This window comes from Anomaloglossus baeobatrachus, chromosome 10 (genome assembly GCF_048569485.1).
Source record: "Anomaloglossus baeobatrachus isolate aAnoBae1 chromosome 10, aAnoBae1.hap1, whole genome shotgun sequence".
NCBI classification, from domain to species: domain Eukaryota; kingdom Metazoa; phylum Chordata; class Amphibia; order Anura; family Aromobatidae; genus Anomaloglossus; species Anomaloglossus baeobatrachus.
The window spans coordinates 69,996,910-70,014,560 of record NC_134362.1 but is presented as its reverse complement, the minus strand read 5'-3'; the positions used below and the strand labels follow the sequence as shown (position 1 = coordinate 70,014,560).

General features: G+C 47.4%; 1 protein-coding gene across 2 annotated transcripts in view; it reads right to left on the bottom strand.

The window, feature by feature from the left end:
• Positions 1-618: 618 nt before the first annotated feature.
• MOB2 (MOB kinase activator 2) overlaps positions 619-17,651 on the bottom strand; it is a 62,851-nt gene continuing 45,818 nt past the window's right edge. For both annotated transcript variants that reach the window (XM_075326397.1, XM_075326396.1), the window contains exons 2-5: positions 7,218-7,378; positions 5,172-5,265; positions 4,492-4,616; positions 619-1,657 (exon numbers count right to left, since the gene is read on the bottom strand). In XM_075326397.1, coding sequence (XP_075182512.1) covers positions 1,365-1,657; positions 4,492-4,616; positions 5,172-5,265; positions 7,218-7,378 — 673 coding nt within the window. In that variant the 3' untranslated portion in view covers positions 619-1,364. The remainder of the gene's footprint in view (positions 1,658-4,491; positions 4,617-5,171; positions 5,266-7,217; positions 7,379-17,651) is intronic.

The following is a 17,651-nucleotide window of genomic DNA, read 5'->3' as shown; positions in this document are numbered from 1 at the left end:
GTGAGTCGTGCAGCAGGCCGGTGCAGTGAGTGTCCCAGTGGAGTCCGCGGTCCCGGTTCAGATGATGGCGCCTGGAGTGGCGCATGCACAGATGGAGCTCTCATCCAAGAGCTCCATCTGCAATTGTGCCCACTTCCGGCGCCATCATTTGAAACTGGGACCGCGGACAAACTGGGTAACTTGCTGCACAGCCGCCCGCCCCGCACGCACAGAGTGGCAGCCAGCAGGCTGCCCGCCCACCCTGCGTGCAAGCGGCCGGGTACCTGTGCTTGCATGCGGGTGGCAGGCACCCGACCGCTGCACAGACTGGACCCCCAGGCACCGCTATAGTCGGATTATAAGATGCACCCCCCATTTTCCTTTTTTGGGAGGAAAAGTGCGTCTTATAAAGTGAAAAATATGGTGTGTGTGTATAGATATATCTCTCTCTCTCTCTCCATCTATCTCACAGGCTGTATAAAGAAAAAAATTCATATCTATACATAAATAATCTGGATTGCCATTTTCAATGAAAACAGTGTTAATAATGGTCTTTTTTGAAGCACAGAGTCATGGTGTCTGCTGGTTGGATATCCATTATCAGTGCTACCTTGGAGGACATAAGAACTAACCCAAAGGTTGATAGAATCTGTTTTATTATTAATATTATCATTATTTAACAGATAAACTAAAAGAAGCCATCGTTATCATTCCACCCCAACAATGGGTGAGCACCCAGCATTCCTCCTGAAGAGGGAGAGGGGACGAGCAGATGTCCACGGCAGGCGGTGACATGGGAGCCTTGATTCATTCCACAGCGGGGGACTGCAGGCGGCCTCTTCTATGCTCTTATAGCAAAGCTCTTTTTTCTCACCCCACGTAGGTGCCACTAACATTCTTCCAAAGCCACGGCAAAAATAAAAAAAAAAAATGCAAATATTTTCTCTCAATAGGATAATAGACTTAAGCCAGAAACGGCAGTGCCACCCATAAAAAGAAACAGGAGAAGAAAACAAGGTAAAGAAGAGCGTAAAAGGAGAGATAACAAATAGGAAAGAAAAAAAAAAAGAAGAAGAGTAAAACAAAAAGGAAAAAAAACAAAAAACAAAAACAAAAAAACCTCAAGACACAAATAAAAATAAGGTGATACTTGGTGCAACATCCTGCTAAAGATAAGAGCGAGGTCTGCTCCCCTTCAGGCTGGGGTAGTACAGGCATGGTTCTCCCCTACTCCAAAACCGGCAGCGCAATTCCTAGAACCCCATTTCCCCTGTGCTTTGAGCCGGTAGGTCAGCCAGCTCTTTATAGGGGGTCAGGGTACGCTGGGAGGGGGCAGTGGAAGGAGAAAAAGAGGGACACTTAGGGGAGGGGATGTGGAGAACAACTCATCTCTCCTTTACATGGTTCTGTGCCCCTCCTGTAGCCCCTGCTGCCTCCCTGTTGTCCTCCGTGAAGAGCATCTCAGACAGGTCGTCAAAAATGGCGGTCTCCTTGGTGTCCAGTAGGTTAAACTCCCGAATAAAGAGGAGGAAGTGACTAAAGAGAGTGTTTAAGTGTCCGTGTAATTCCAAAGCGACAATCTCCTTGAAATGAGCTGAGTAAATATGAGCAATAACATGGAATAGGTATCTGCAGATCTTTTTCACCAAGGAATCGAAGGAGCTGGGGAATTCCCTGCCTGTTCAATGAAGCAAAAACAAGATCATACATTACAGAATGAATACAGAAGCACAGACATCCCATTCTACAATCTCCACCTAGAACGTTTCACTATGCCATCCTTGGCACGCTCCACAAAAAGAAACTTTACCCCTTTAGACCCCATGTCAATGGCCTCTCAACCAGTCAACCAGTTCTCTTACTCTGCACTGATGAGGGGCAAAACCCCCTAAATATGTGTCTGTGGGTTTTGGTTTGGCCGTTTAGTCTAAGCAATGTGGCAAGGCCCTTAAAGGGGTTTTCACACAAAGTTAATTTTAATCAATAGATCTTGGAATAATAATTTCCTTAATTGGATGTGTTAAAAAAAAATAAAAACAACTGTCCCTGCGCTGAGATAATCTTATATATGTGCCCCTGCTATGTACTGTGTAATGGTTGTGTCTGACCATACAGGAACATGGTCTGATCATACCATATCTCCTGGGTCAGGGAGAAAGCAAAAAATGTATACAGTGTGGGATAGCAAATAATTCTTCAGGCAACAAATTTTTTCAAAACCAGAGAAATGTTTTACTTCACAAAAAGAACTAGCTGTGATCCCGTGCTGTAATGTCTTTATACTCCTACGTCCTCCCCGGCCCAGGAGCTATGATATGATCAGGCCATGTTCCTGTACAGTCAGACACGGCCATTACACAGTACATAGCAGGGACACATGTATAAGATCTCAGCACAGGAACATTTTTTGTAAAAACATTCAATAGTGGAAATTATTATTCCAAGATCTATTGAGTAAAATTAACTTTAAAGTAAACTGTGTTAGTGGAAAAACCCATTCAAAGGGAACCTGTCACCAGATTTGGGGCCTCTAAGCTGCGGCCACCACCAGTGTGCTCTTATATACATCATTCTAACATGCTGTATATAAGAGCCCAGGCCGCTGTGTAGAACAAACACTTTATACTCACCTAACGGTCGCGCAACGGTAAAGTTGGGCCATATGGGCGTCTCCGTTGTCCAGTGCCTCCTCTTTCAGCCATCTTCGTCCGCCTTCGGTAGCCTGTGTGCATGACGCATCCTACGTCATACACACTTGCCGGTTCCACACAGGCCCTCAATGCCGGTGAGAGTGTATGACGTAGGATGCGTCATGCACACAGGTTTCCGAAAGAGGACGAAGATGGCCGAAAGAGGAGACGCCCATATGGCCCAAATCCTCCGCAGCACGACCGTTAGGTAAGTATTATAAAGTGTTTTTTAATGTTCTACACAGCGGCCTGGTCGCTTATATACAGCATGTTAGAATGCAGTATATAAGAGCCCGGTGGTGTTGGCCGCAGCTTATAGGGCAAAAATCTGGTGACAGGTTCCCTTTAAGTGTCAATTTTAACTGCTGCTTCTAAAAGTGGACCATAGCCCCTGCTCTCTTCCTCGGTAACAGGGCCATTTCCACATCCATCCATACATCTCCCATGCTAGTAAAAGGATATCAAACAAGGAAAAGGTGCATCAGTGTAAGTTTGTGTAGTCAGCAACCCAAAACATCAGTGCAGTGGTCTGTTCCTCAAAGTGGAAGACCTCTGCCTATCCGAATATGTCTGGGGAAAAGAACACTAGGCACAGAGGGGTTACAATTATGAGATCTTCCGACAAAATGCTAGAGATCCCCGTAGACTTCCATTACACTCTGTTAATGAGTTGAGCCAGTCAGTGTCTGACTGCTCGTTACGAGCATCATAGTGCACGCTCATTAATAATAATCAAACTTTAAGGATTGGAGTACGGGTCTGTGTGGTGCAACCTGCATATATGTGAAAAAAGGGGGTCACGGGAACGTTCTGTTTTATAGAAGTTATGGAAACAGCCAAGTTAGGCTACCGTCACACTTTAGCGACGCTCCAGCGATCCCACCAGCGATCTGACCTGGTCAGGATCGCTGGTGCGTCGCTATATGGTCGCTGGTGAGCTGTCAATCAGGCAGATCTCACCAGCAACTAGTGACCAGCCCCCAGCAACGCGTGGAAGCAATGCTGCGCTTGGTAACCAAGGTAAATATAGGGTAACCAAGTGCTTTGTTACCCGATATTTAACCTTGGTTACCAGCGCACACCACTTAGCGCTGGCTCCCTGCACTCGTAGCCAGAGTACACATCGGGTTAATAAGCAAACCGCTTTGCTTATTTATCCGATTTGTACTCCGGCTACGTGTGCAGGGAGCCGGCACTGGCAGCCTGAGAGCGGCGGACGCTAGTAACCAAGGTAAATATCAAGTAATCAAGCAAAGCACTTCGCTTGGTTACCCGATATTTACCTTGGTTACAGCTTACCGCAGGCTGCCAGAACCCAGCTCCCTGCACATTCAGATCGTTGCTCTCTCGCTGTCAAACACAGCGATGTGTGCTTCACAGCGGGAGAGCAACGTCCAAAAAATGAACCAGCACTGTGTGTAACGAGCAGCGATCTCACAACAGGGGCCAGATTGCTGCTCAGTGTCACACACAGTGAGATCGCTAATGAGGTCACTGCTGCATCACAAAAACCGTGACTCAGCAGCGATCTCACTATGTGAGAAGTACCCCTTAGCATCCCCTCGGTAACTCTGAAGGTGTGGTCACTTCGGCCATCACAGCCAGACTGAATGAATGGAGGATGCTGCCTCATCAGGTGGAGCGCCCTAAGTCAACAAATATAGGTGTGGATCCAGAGGTGCGTAGACAACGGTGTGATAGTAATACCTCTGTATTGGGGTTAGGGTGGTCTTACACATTATGGAGAGGCAAACTGGTTGTAATCTCCAAGAAACATGACCTTTTATCATCCAATAATAAGAGCTGGAAAGTTATCGCTCACCGTATTTGGTAGGAAAGACGTCCTCGTCCGTCACCAATTTTTGTACAGAACTCATGACAAAATCAATATATTGAGGAGCTGTACATTTTATCTTCTTCCCCCGCTCGTCATACCAGTAGTATTGTCTGTAGAAGCAGAGCGTGATATGCACAGGTTAGCATAAGCATACAGATGGAATAATCACCCAGGTGTATCACAGGCAGGGTGACACGATATACAAGCAGAAGACACAGGTGACCGCTGCATGAACTGTGAACTATATTACACATTGATAAACATGGTGCGCCCAAAAATCTATAACAAGGACACTATGGGATACATTAGACCCTGTATAGGTGACTGAGCAGAAGGTGTACGGACAGATAAATAGGTAATGGTAACAGTGGGAGTCTTCAAGTATTTTAAGAAAATTGGCCCATTGGAGGAATTCGGATAAAATAGAAGAGTAAGCACCAGACTCTGCTCACAACCATGTGTTAAACACACTGGCATCACTGCTGAGGCCCAGCGACTGGCTGCAGCGGTCACACGTGAACACAAGACGGCACATCACTGATGCAGTGAGAAAAGATTGGAGCAGAAGTGCTGGGAATTAACTGGACGACTTCTTTATTACTCCTTCGTTAATTAACTTTGTTAAAATTCCAGCGAAGCCTTTAGATACACGGCAGGTAACTCACGTGTTGCAGGCAGCCATGGTCTGGCAAGTCTCCCCTGTGCAGAACTCTGAGATGGTGCTGTACTGAAGGTTGATGTGGTTGAAGAATGTGGTAACTGCAAGAAGCACGAGAAATCAGAATAAAGGGACGTCCTGCACCCAACACAATTCATGCACAATTTCATTAATTCAACGAAAACATGACCTCTAAGACCACAAACCCCCTTTAAAAGCACCACTCCATTTCATGTCATTGTTAGAGCGGTATCACTAATGCACGTTCCCGCCCCTAGTAATATACTTACCAGCCGCCATCATCTTCTGTCTTTGGTGCCACTTTGGCAGTCTTCTGCTGGTTGTAACCTTCCACATCGCGCTGGTATTTGCAGGAGGAGCCGGAGGTCACTTCTCAATGCAAGTCTATTGGAGTCAGAATGAGCCTCTCATAGACTTGCATTGAGAGTTTGTGATTGTTAGCTCTGACGCCCGGTCAGTCAAGAGCTGTAGCCACAAAATAGCACATGGGACCAAAGCAGCACTGGGAAGAGCAGAAGATGGCAGCTGGTAACTATTTCACTGGGAGCAAGGAACAGGCATTAGTGATACCACCTCAGTGGTGAAATAAGAAAACAAAATGCTGGAGTGGAGCTTTAAAGGGAATCGGTCAGGTGGTCGTTTAGTACAAAACTAAAGGTATCCTGGAACAGGGCTTGGGCAAACCTTTAGGATCAGTAACTTTTATTGCTCTACCTTATCCTTTTATCTTGCTGTAAGCAGCCCCAGAGAATTCAGTGTTGTGTGCCGACTAGTCAAGCATATCTAAATCCAAACTAGATTTACACTGCTTCCCTCACCCACCTCCTGGCAGTGATTGTAAAAATCTTTACTGTCATTTTCTATCACTGGTGCCAACACCGGAGAGGTGGGCGTGAGGGAGCAGTGCATTTTCAGTTTGGACTTACATATGCTTGACTAGCCAACACGCAACAGACAATGAATTCTCCGTGGGCTTACAGCAAGATAACCAGATCAGGTAGAGAAATACTGATCCTGAAAGGGTTGCCCAAGCCCAATTCCAGGAAGCCATTAGTTTTGTACTAGATTATCAGCTGACATATTCCCTTTAAGTTTGAGTTGCTCTACAGAGTCAGTCTATCCAAAGGTTTCCAGCTTCCAACCTGGAAATTGTATTTAAAAATTTGGGTAAACAGTAGGAAGAAAATTTTGATGACTCAATGACAAGCAGCATTAACACACTTACATAGACTTAAGGCCGCTTTACAAGCTGCGACATCGCTCAAGTGATCTCGTTGGGGTCACGGAATTTGTGACGCACATCCGGCCGCTTTAGCGATGTTGTTGCGTGTGACACCTTTGAGCGATTTTGCATCGTTGCAAAAACGTGCAAAAATCGCTCATCGATGACGTGGGGGTCCATTCTCGAATATCGTTGCTGCAGCAGTAACTATGTTGTTCCTCGTTCCTGCGGCAGCACACATCACTCCGTGTGACACCGCAGGAACGAGAAACCTCCCCTTACCTGCCTCCCGCCCACAATGCGGAAGGAAGGAGGTGGACGGGATGTTCGTCCCGCTCATCTCTGCTTCTATTGGGCGGCGGTTCAGTGACGCAGCTGTGACGTCGCTGTGACGCTGAACGGAGGCGGTTCCACGGTCACAGCAACGTCGCAGGGCAGGTAAGTATGTGTGACAGGTCTGGGCGATGTTGTGCGACACGGGCAGAGATTTGCCCATGTCGCACAACCGATGGGGGCGGGTACCCATGCTAGCGATATCGGTCACGATATTGCAGCATGTAAAGCGGCCTTTAAAGATTTCAATATGCATACCTTGCTATTGCCTAAGAGACTGCAATCTCAATATGCATGAAATTTAAAGGGGTGTTTACTTCAGTTGGTGCAAATCTATTTGAGGGACAGTAATCTGTGGCTGCTGGATGGAAGCCCCTGTGAACGGGACAGAGGTTCCTTTATTTTCTCTCCTTTCACAGTAAGAAGCGGTGAAGGACCCTGCCAGGACACAGATATACACTATAAGAGGCCACTTACTATTGCTTGCCAGCCACTCGTTCAGATCTATTTCCTGTGGTAATGTCACTAGTTGCTTGAATTCAAAGTCTGTGACTCGGACACGTGTATATTCTGGCTCCAGGTATAACTTCTTCTCTTCTGACACTGGCTTCTTACCATTGGGCTTAGTCTTTGATTTTCTGCAGGAAAAAAAACGAAAGAAATGTTAATTATATTAACTGCAATAAAGGGGAACCCCACACAAATCCAGTAACTCCAGCAATGTCTGGAACAAATCGGACGCAGTGTATGGACCCCCTGACAAACATGGCAGCTGGGGTATAGAGAAGCAGAGCCTGAGCTGGACGAATCAGGCCAAGAAAGCAAAACAACCACCAATAAGGCTGTTGGGCAGGAAAACAATCCTTCAAGCATACGTGCTCCATCACGCCAAGAATTAATACTTCATTTGCATATGAAAACACTTATCACTCAGGAATGCAGCAACAGATAGAAGATATAAAGGTGCCGATGGATTTATATTTCAGAGACTTGCATACGTATATATGAAGTTTGATCTTACTAACAGATACCCTTTTAGTAGTCACCCAGCTTTCCAGCATACCTGGAAGTCAGACCTGTCTTACACTGTCTCAAGGTTTCAAGACATCTTAATTATTGAAATCAGGCTTTTCATTTTGTTCATTGCCAGGGTGCATAACATCCAACCCCTCAATGTTGTCTGCCTTTAACTTTTGCATAAGAATGGCTTGTTCATGACATTTCTTCACTCCTCAATATTCCACAATTAGCTGGGAGCGGCGTTATTAAAAAGTGAAAGCATTTAGGAACCACAGGAACTCAACCACGAAGTACAGTCCACGTAACATTATTGAGCGGTGTCACCAAGTGCTGAGGTGCATCAAAGTCTACAACCTTCAACCAAACTGTGCACCAGGAGCTTCACAGGATGGGTTTCCATTACCGAGCAGCAGTATACAAGCCTTACATCACCAAGCACAATCCAGTGCTTTACACCACACTTGGCAATCTGGAGCACTGGCCTGTGGACCGATGGATCACACTTCTATATCTGACATCTGATGGACCAGTCTGGGAGGACTGAATGACAACCTCTAAGTGTTTCAATAAACTTCACATAAGTTGTCACCATGCTTTCAGGGGTATAGTCGTCTTCTCATGAAACCACATCATATTGTAATACATCATTTTACAATAGGAGCGGTCCAATTTCAGTGCCCCTACTGATTCTCTGTGTTAGGCCCTGTGCGCACTGGAAAATGCAATTTTCTCAAGAAAATTCCGCAGGTATTCAAAGATTACCGCACCCGCGGTAAAAAAACGCGGCAAACCGCACCCGAAAACCGCATGCGGTTTGCCGCGGTTTTGCCGCGTGCGGGTTGGTATGTGCTTTATTGCATTCAATGCAATAAAGCACACTGAAGAAAAAAAAAAAAAAGTCATTTCATTCTGAGATAGAGAAATAGATAGAAGAATAGATAGATAGACACAGAGGGATAGATAGACAGAGTCCCTGTGAGCACACTCTGCATTTCTCACGGTCGGCAGTGAGTTCACATTACCGGCCGTGGGAAATGCCCTGTGGTTACCCTCTGCTGTCTCGCTGCGAGGCAGCATTCAGCAGTGTCTGTGTCAGTCGTGGCTGGATGCAAGCATTGCAGGACGCCGGAGCTGTGGATTACGTCGGAGCTTTGTTTCGGGGGGGTTAATAAAAGGGTGAACGAGGCTTGTGTTTTATTTAAAATAAAGGATTTTTCTGTCTGATTTTTTCACTTTACTTACGGGTTGATCATGTCAGCTGTCACATAGACGCTGTCATGATCAAGCCTGGACTTAGTGGCGGTGATCCACCGCCATTAACTCCTTACATTACCTTGATTGCGACTGCTACACGGCAGCAAGAAGAGCCGGGGACACTCCGGTACTGCCGCATAATGCATGCGACAGTCCCGGGGCAGCTGCGGCTGATAGTCTCGGCTGTGGGAGGTGGGAGGGAGGCGGGGGACATTAACCCTGCCCCTCTCCCTCCCCAGCCTGAGAATACCGGGCCGCCACTGTGTGCTTACCTCGGCTGGACGGTAAATATACAGTGGAGCCCACGTGTTTTTTTTTTTTCTATATGTCCGTTTGTTTTCTATGTATGGTCTATGTGTCTGTGTTCTATATGTCTATGTCTGTCTGTGTCTGTGATCTGTGTGTCTGTGTTCTATGTCTGTGATGTCTGTGTGTGTCTGTGATATGTGTGTGTGTTTACTCTCTGCTCCGCTTCCTCTTCCTGTCATAATGACATCACTTCCCTGCAAACCGCAGGAAAGCGATGTACATTACCGCAGGTAAACCGCGAAATACCGCAGGAAAACGCAATGAACCGCACAGAATTTGCTGCCTGCGTTATTCCCTGCAGGATTTCACGATTACATGGCAGTCAATGTAGTTAAATCCTGCAGCGATGTGCGGAAAAGAAGTTGCATGCAACTGTTTTTGCTGCGGGAATCCCACAGCAAAACATGCAGCTGTCAAAATCCGACTAGTGCGCACAGGATTTTTTTTTCCCATAGGTTTTGCTGGTGAATCACTGCAGAGATGTTCTGAACATTTTCTGCAGCGAAACATGCAGCAAATCCGCGCCAAAATCCAGTAAGTGCGCACAGGGCCTTAAAGAGGTACTGCAAAAAGATTAAAAAAAAATAAATAAAAATAATCTTCTTCTGGCCCTGCACTCAAACTATAAATAGGAGATGCACAGTGCTCTTCCTTACCCTCACACTACCTGTAATTCAGTGTGACAGGAGTTGCTCTGCACTGCTCTTCTTCCCCTCTGGGAGGCCACATCACACATCAGGGGGCGTAGCCTGCTTACCTGCTGCAAGTAACAGCCATCCCCCTAATAGCTGCGTCTGTCCGAGAACAGGGGGCGTGTGATGTAAAGTCCCAGAAAGGAGGGGGAGCACCAAGGAGCAGCTCCAGTGTCACACTGAATTACAGGTAATGTGAGGATATAGAACTGCACTATGGATATTATCTTTATAGTTTGAGGGCAAGACCATTGGAAGATTTTATTTATTTTTATTCATCTCCCCCGATGTACTCCTTTAAGTAGTTGCAGCCCGTTGCCAGGAATTGCATCTGGCTCCTTTATTTTAATAGATCGTCATTGCACCTCGCTTCACTTACAGGTGGTTGCAGTGCATAATTATATACATTTCTATGCTCAAGCTTTGTGAGGACTCCCAGAAATAGTATTTTGGTAGGGTAAGCTATAACTTTATGATCAATGTGGAAACTAACGGGTACATTCCAACAATGAAGATCAATTTCAATGCAGAAGAAAATGGGTTTGAATATAGCGCCAAAACCACAGGCATGCGAGGAGTAAAAGTAAATCCCTTTTATTTCCACAGGTCTACACGTTTCAGGGACATATCCATCCCCTTCAGGACAATGGACAGGAAATATTATAGCAAACAAGGGGCCGCAGGCTCATATTATATATATGTGTCTAAAATAGCCACGTCTACACTTACAATGTCCTGAAGAAGGGGACGGATATGTCCCTGAAACGCGTAGACCTGTGGAAATAAAAGGGATTTACATTTATTCCTTGCATTCCTGTGGGTTTGGCGCTGTATTCAAACCAGTTTTCTTTTGCATTGACATTTCTCATCACGGCGGGACCGCTGCCTTTCACGCTACTTCTAGGTTTACTGAGGGGTTGTGACTGGCATAACCTGACAAGGCGAGTGTCTTTCCAGCATTTACCCCTCGCCAGTTTACCGGATAAGACCCTATCTGCGCCTTTTTCCACAGTTTGCTTCTTTTAACAATGAAGATCAGTGAGTTTTGATGCTGCTGAATTTCTGCATCATCCCAGCACCTTAGTTTACTTGTGTTATATAAATTGCGTTTTTGATTCTACGCTTTTTGACTATTTGGTGTGTTAAATGAAGAGGGTTTTGTTTTTTTTAATCTTCCTGGTATTGACAATCTTAGTTGTGGATTTCATGCGCTTTTGATGCGCTTCTAAGTCTTATTTTTGCTGTATATTGGAATTACAAGGTTAAGAAAATGCAGATCCCTTGCCAGCCTGGTTTCCTCCCCATGCTCCTATTCTCACAGAGAAGTCTATGCCTTAAAAGGAATCCCAGAGCTGCCAGCGAGCCCGGGAGACGGAGGACGAGGAGCGGGGCAGTGCCCGGGCATGCTGCACATACCACAGCAAAACATGCTGAGGAAACAGATGGGCATGGCTGACAACACACAGGAGGGGAGGGTGGAAGGTACAGCCTGGCACAGGGAGGGAACCACCACCAGTGCCCATACAGGAGGAACACACCGCAGACAGATAAAAGGGAGGTCTCGGTGCCCACACAAGGACCAGCGCAGGAAGGAAGCAGGAATGCCAGACTTCCTCCAGAATAGACGTACATTCAGAGACATGTAGCCGTAGTGTGGCTGGTAGATACGTCTAGGAGGGGGAAAGTGAAACTTACTTCACTGTTGCACGCCAGCCTATACCACAGCATAGTCTATATTCTCTGTGTGTGTTTGGAGTGTGGGAGGAAACCGGAGTACCCAGAGGAAACCCATGCAAACACAGGGAGAACATACAAACTCCTTGCAGATGTTGTCCCTAGTGGGATGTGAACACAGGACCCCAGCAAGAGAACAGCGCTAAACCACCGAGCTGTCATACAGCGCTAAACCAACGAGCCGCCACACAGCGCTAAGCCAACGAGCCGCCACACAGCGCTAAGCCAACGAGCCGCCACACAGCGCTAAGCCAACGAGCCGCCACACAGCGCTAAGCCAACGAGCCGCCACACAGCGCTAAGCCAACGAGCCGCCACACAGTGCTAAGCCAACGAGCCGCCACACAGCGCTAAGCCAACGAGCCGCCACACAGCACTAAGCCAACAAGCCGCCACACAGCGCTAAACCAACGAGCCGCCACACAGCGCTAAGCCAACAAGCCGCCACACAGCGCTAAGCCAACAAGCCGCCACACAGCGCTAAGCCAACGAGCCGCCACACAGCACTAAGCCAACGAGCCGCCACACAGCGCTAAGCCAACGAGCCGCCACACAGCGCTAAGCCAACGAGCCGCCACACAGCGCTAAGCCAACAAGCCGCCACACAGCGCTAAGCCAACAAGCCGCCACACAGCGCTAAGCCAACAAGCCGCCACACAGCGCTAAGCCAACGAGCCGCCACACAGCGCTAAGCCAACGAGCCGCCACACAGCGCTAAGCCAACAAGCCGCCACACAGCGCTAAACCAACGAGCCGCCACACAGCGCTAAGCCAACGAGCCACCATACAGCGCTAAGCCAACAAGCCGCCACACAGCGCTAAGCCAACAAGCCGCCAGACAGCGCTAAGCCAACAAGCCGCCACACAGCGCTAAGCCAACAAGCCGCCAGACAGCGCTAAGCCAACAAGCCGCCACACAGCGCTAAGCCAACAAGCCGCCACACAGCGCTAAGCCAACGAGCCGCCACACAGCGCTAAGCCAACGAGCCGCCACACAGCGCTAAGCCAACGAGCCGCCACACAGCGCTAAGCCAACGAGCCGCCACACAGCGCTAAGCCAACGAGCCACCATACAGTGCCAACCACTGAGCCACCACGCTGTACAAAAATGACGGGGAAGCAGTATGCAAATCAACCTGGAAGTGCACTTGTAAGCCATCTAAGTATACTGACGCCCACAGTGCAATTCCAGCCTGATTTACATATGGCTTCCCACCTGATTTCTCACACATTGGAGCGGACCACATCATTTACATCCAACACAGGACAAGTATAAAACACTTTCAAAAAGGTATGCAGGGGCATGGCTGAGGATACAAAGGGGCTGCAGGAACAACAGTCACATGATCTCAAAGGTGATGGGCATAGTTTATAAAGCAAAAAAAATGGTGACTGGTTCCCTTTAATCACACCTAGAAGTGGTGAATTGGCTGAAGCACTCAACTAAAAGTGGTCCCCAGATCCAGAGGTGTCCAGAAATGAAGCATATTCCTAGAAAGAGCTCAAATACACTGCTCATAAAATTACAGGATCACTCCCAAGTCACAGATTAACCCCAAGACACAAACTTCTATCTTGCCAGTTGGTGAAGTAAGTGACCAGCGGTGCCCGCAGCCCATTCAGATGTCACCGGGAGCCCCCCTCCTCCAAGATGGCACATACACAGGTGCCATTGCAAGAAGCTTTGCTGTCTCCCCCAGAACAGTCTGATGTGAAGCAGACACCAGGGCACTGGCCACAACACAATGAGAGCTGGGCAGGGACGCATACACCCAGCAGAAGGACGGGATCAGGAGGGACATGAGGAGCACAGGCAGAGCTGCAAGAGAAGGATGAAGGAAGCCCGCACACCGTTCCTCATAAAATTCAAGACTTTGACATATTAAAATCCTTCTTTAAAATTGCGTATTTTGGGCATCCAGCCCCGCCTGACGCGTTTCAGACCTGCGTCCTTAGTCTCATGCTTCACCTGTGAAGTCTACTGGAGTTACTGACTGAGCCCAGCACTGCTCTCTTTGCTGCTTCTCCCACAGACCCCTGTTCTATCAACATGTGAGGGTCTCAGGGGTGAAGCAATCAACATGACTTCATCACTCAGCCAGTCACCTACAATGACCGATGCTTTGATCGGTGGTGGTCGCATATCCACGAAAGCCAAAATGATAGAGAAGCGCTGAGCTCTCAGAGCAATGCAAGTGGTGTACAGCCATTTCTATAGCCTCAGGGGCTGAACGCTTCTGTTTAGAGGTGAGCGGATCGCTCAAAATCCGGGTCCGGCGGAGCAGTGGCGGGTTGACAAAGAAGTTCGGACACATAGAAGTCGAGAGCGAGAAAGAGGGGGAAAAAAAATCCCGAATCCGGATCGTGCAGCCGGATTCCCGGGTCAGACGCTGAAACCGCGCGGATCCGGATTTTTACAGTTTGGGTCCACTCAACACTACTTCTGTTCTAAAAATTAGAGTCAAAGCAGCACTCCAACGTTTTTTTTCCCACCGTTTGAGAGGTGTATCTAATCTAAGCCCCTGACCCATGTCTTATATTCACCTTCCGACATCTTCACTCTATCGCCACCACTCCGGTGTTTCGTGGAGCGTACTGGAGGCCATAACTCAATACAAGTCTATGAAAGTCTCGTTCTGGCTCCCATAGACTTGCAATGAGAGCTTGTGACAACTTCTGGACAGTCAGATGTTGGGTGTCACAAGATGGCGCGGCAGGACCTGAGCAGCGTGATAGGGCACGAATAATACTAGGGGCATGGACCTTATGTTATAACATCACCCCAGCGGTGAAATAATAAAACTAAACCACTGGAGTGTTTTAAACAGATAATATCCCTTTAACAAAGCCTTAAAGTCTCATTACATTTTACACATTGCTTTGCAAATACTCGAATTTTACAAACCTCACCTTATTCAAGAAACTTCTCCCCCCCAAAATGTGCCTCCATGGGACACGTACAGACATGTCTGCAGGGCTTGTTAATGGCAGACTCCACACAGCAGCCAGTCTCCAGATGTTATCTTACTCCTTCAAGTGTGGGAAACCCTAACAAAGCCGACTTCATGTATCTGCACCAAAGTGCGTCATGTCCAAGCTATGAGGGAAAGCATGGACGCACGCCGCACCTACAGGCAAAACCTTTCCCACCAGCCAGACTGGACTTTATGGTCCTAAAGCAGTAACTGGTGGGAAACTAAAGAACAACACAAAAGATCTCTACATCAGGGCGGCTGATCATCTGCTTTATCCAGATGATGACAGATTAACGGAACTTTAAAAAGGGACTGCAGTTTGAGTTTTGCTCTGAGGCTAAGGTTTTATGTACTCTATTAGGCTAGTTTCACACTTGCGTTCAGCGCAGTCCGTCACTATGGAGAATAGCGCAGTCCGTTAACGCACTGCGCTATTCTCCATAGACTTGTATGGACGACGCACTGTAACGCAAGTGTCAGCGTTGCATCCGCTGGACGACGCAGCGTCGTTATTTTGACGCTGCGCCGGGCGGATGGAACGCTGCATGTAATGTTCTTTTGAGCAGCGGAGACCTTTATTTTTCACTGCACAAGCTCTCTTTTTTTTAATCACAAAATTTTATTTCTCGGTGGCCGAACGTTCAGCTGAGCGCTCGGCCGCCGGCATGTCAGGGCACTCAGCAGAGCGCTCGGCCGCCGGCATGTGAGAGCGATCAGCTGATCGTTCACAATAGTCGGCTGCCGGTACTGTAAAGAAGAAAAAAAAAAAGTAAATAAATAACGCTTTTCGTTATTTTGTACGATCTGTAGCATTGCGTTGTGCCGCTATATGCAACGCATCCGTTGCATCCGTCACACAACGCAATGCTACAGAAGCCGTCCAACGCAAGTGTGTAACTAGCCTTAATTGTATCACAACGTACAGTAAAATGATTAGTTGGGGGCCATGTGTCCCTGTCCACCTTATTTCCCAGACTTGCTTCCATTTGGGGAAATCAGACTGACAGTGCCACCTAGAGGCCAAACAAGCAACACACCGTGGGAAAAGATTTCAACACGTGTCTCCTGATATATATTATATACACACAGACACACACATATATGTATATACATACACACACACTGACATATCTGCGGCGGGGCCAGCACTCCTTCCTCCAGGAGACGAGCATGGGCCGAGCACAGGAAGCTGAGTAACGCTGAGTATACACAGCATTGCACATCTGCCCCATTCACCTATGAGGATCAATACAGTTAATGCTCCATTACCTTCCAGCAAAGGGAGTGCGGATGAGTGTGAGCCCCCAGCATCCCCTGTACTAGGAACTCATACCAGGATCCGGAAATTGCTGACTCAGATCAATGTGATCCTGCCATATGATACTGGTAACAATTCACCTTCTGGCTAATTGACAATGAAGTTTAACCCCTTACTAACATGGCCAATTTCACCTTCCTCCGAAAGCCATTGTGATGGTGAAATATGAAGGGGTTGTGTAGGTTCATATTTTAGGCGTAGTTCACTGTCCATTATTTGTATTGCTTGTGTGTACATTGTATTGTCTGTAGGTAATCACCCCCTGTAGTGTTTCTGTCTCTAAGTCTGGGGGAGGGGAGCCTGGGGTCCACCTAAACTCTCTGCTTACCTGAAGAATTAGTCAGGCTGAGAAGGACAAGAGACAAGGATTGAACCTCTGAGGGAAAAGCTGAGGCAAGCACCCAAGAGAGACTGAGAAACCCCAATTTCCCTGGAGAAAGACTGCTGGAGGAGTCTGACGAATCCCCAAGACATTTATGTGCTTACTGGACTATATTCATCCTCTGTATGGTGGATTATGTTATGGACTGTTTGATTTGCTTGGAAGAAATATTCTTGGATTGCTCACTAATCTCTTGCACTGTTGACTGTGTGATATGGGAGAAGGACCCCGTCACAGCCATATTTTTTTTTTCTCTGTCCAGATATGTGGACATATGAAGGGTTGCTTTTTGGCGGGACGAGTTGCATTATTGAATGACACCATTCATTTTACCACCGTGTACTGGAAAATAGGGAACAAAATTCAAGTGCAACGAAATTGCAGAAAACAAAAACAAATCCCTTGTTTTTGCTCCCATTTTTCATGAGCTGAACTCAAAGATCTAAAATTTCTAGATATACAAAAGGCTTTTTTCTCTCAATTATGGTTCACAAATTTGTCTAAATCTGCGTTAGGGTATGTGCCCACGATCAGGACTCACTGCGTCCTGGCTGCAGCGGACCCTGACCTGCGGGGTCATGAGTCTCCTCCGCAGGAGACCGCAGCTGCTCGTGCCTACGATCAGGGTCCGGTGCGCTGTAGTCTCTCGCTGTATTCTCCCTACGGAGGACGCATTTAAATCCACAGCAAAAAAATTGCCATGCTGCGGCTTGGAAAGCCACACCACAGGTCAATGTTTACTGCGGAAAAAACAAGCACAGTGCGCACGGGATTTCTAGGAATCCCATCCACTGTGCTTGTACTGTACAATGCAGCGAAAACACGCTACATCCACAACGCTGCAAACACTGATCGTGTGCAACACACCCTTAGAGAGCGCTTCTCTGCCGAGATACTACATCCACTTCTCAGGTGGGGCATATCAAGATGCTGATTGGACAGCATGATTAATCCACAGGTGTGCCTTAGGCTGGCCACAATAAAAGGTTACTGTAAAAAGTTCTACAGAATTGGTGGGGGGGGGGGGGGGGGGGTCAGAAAACCAGTCAGTATCTGATGCAACCATTATTTGCCTCACACAGTACAACACTTCTTTGTATAGAGCTGATCAGGTTGGTGATCATGGCATGTAGTATGTTGGTCCACTCCTCTTCATGGGCTGGGTGAAGTTGCTGGATATTGGCAGGACCTTGACCACGCTGATGTATACACCAATCCAGAGCCCCA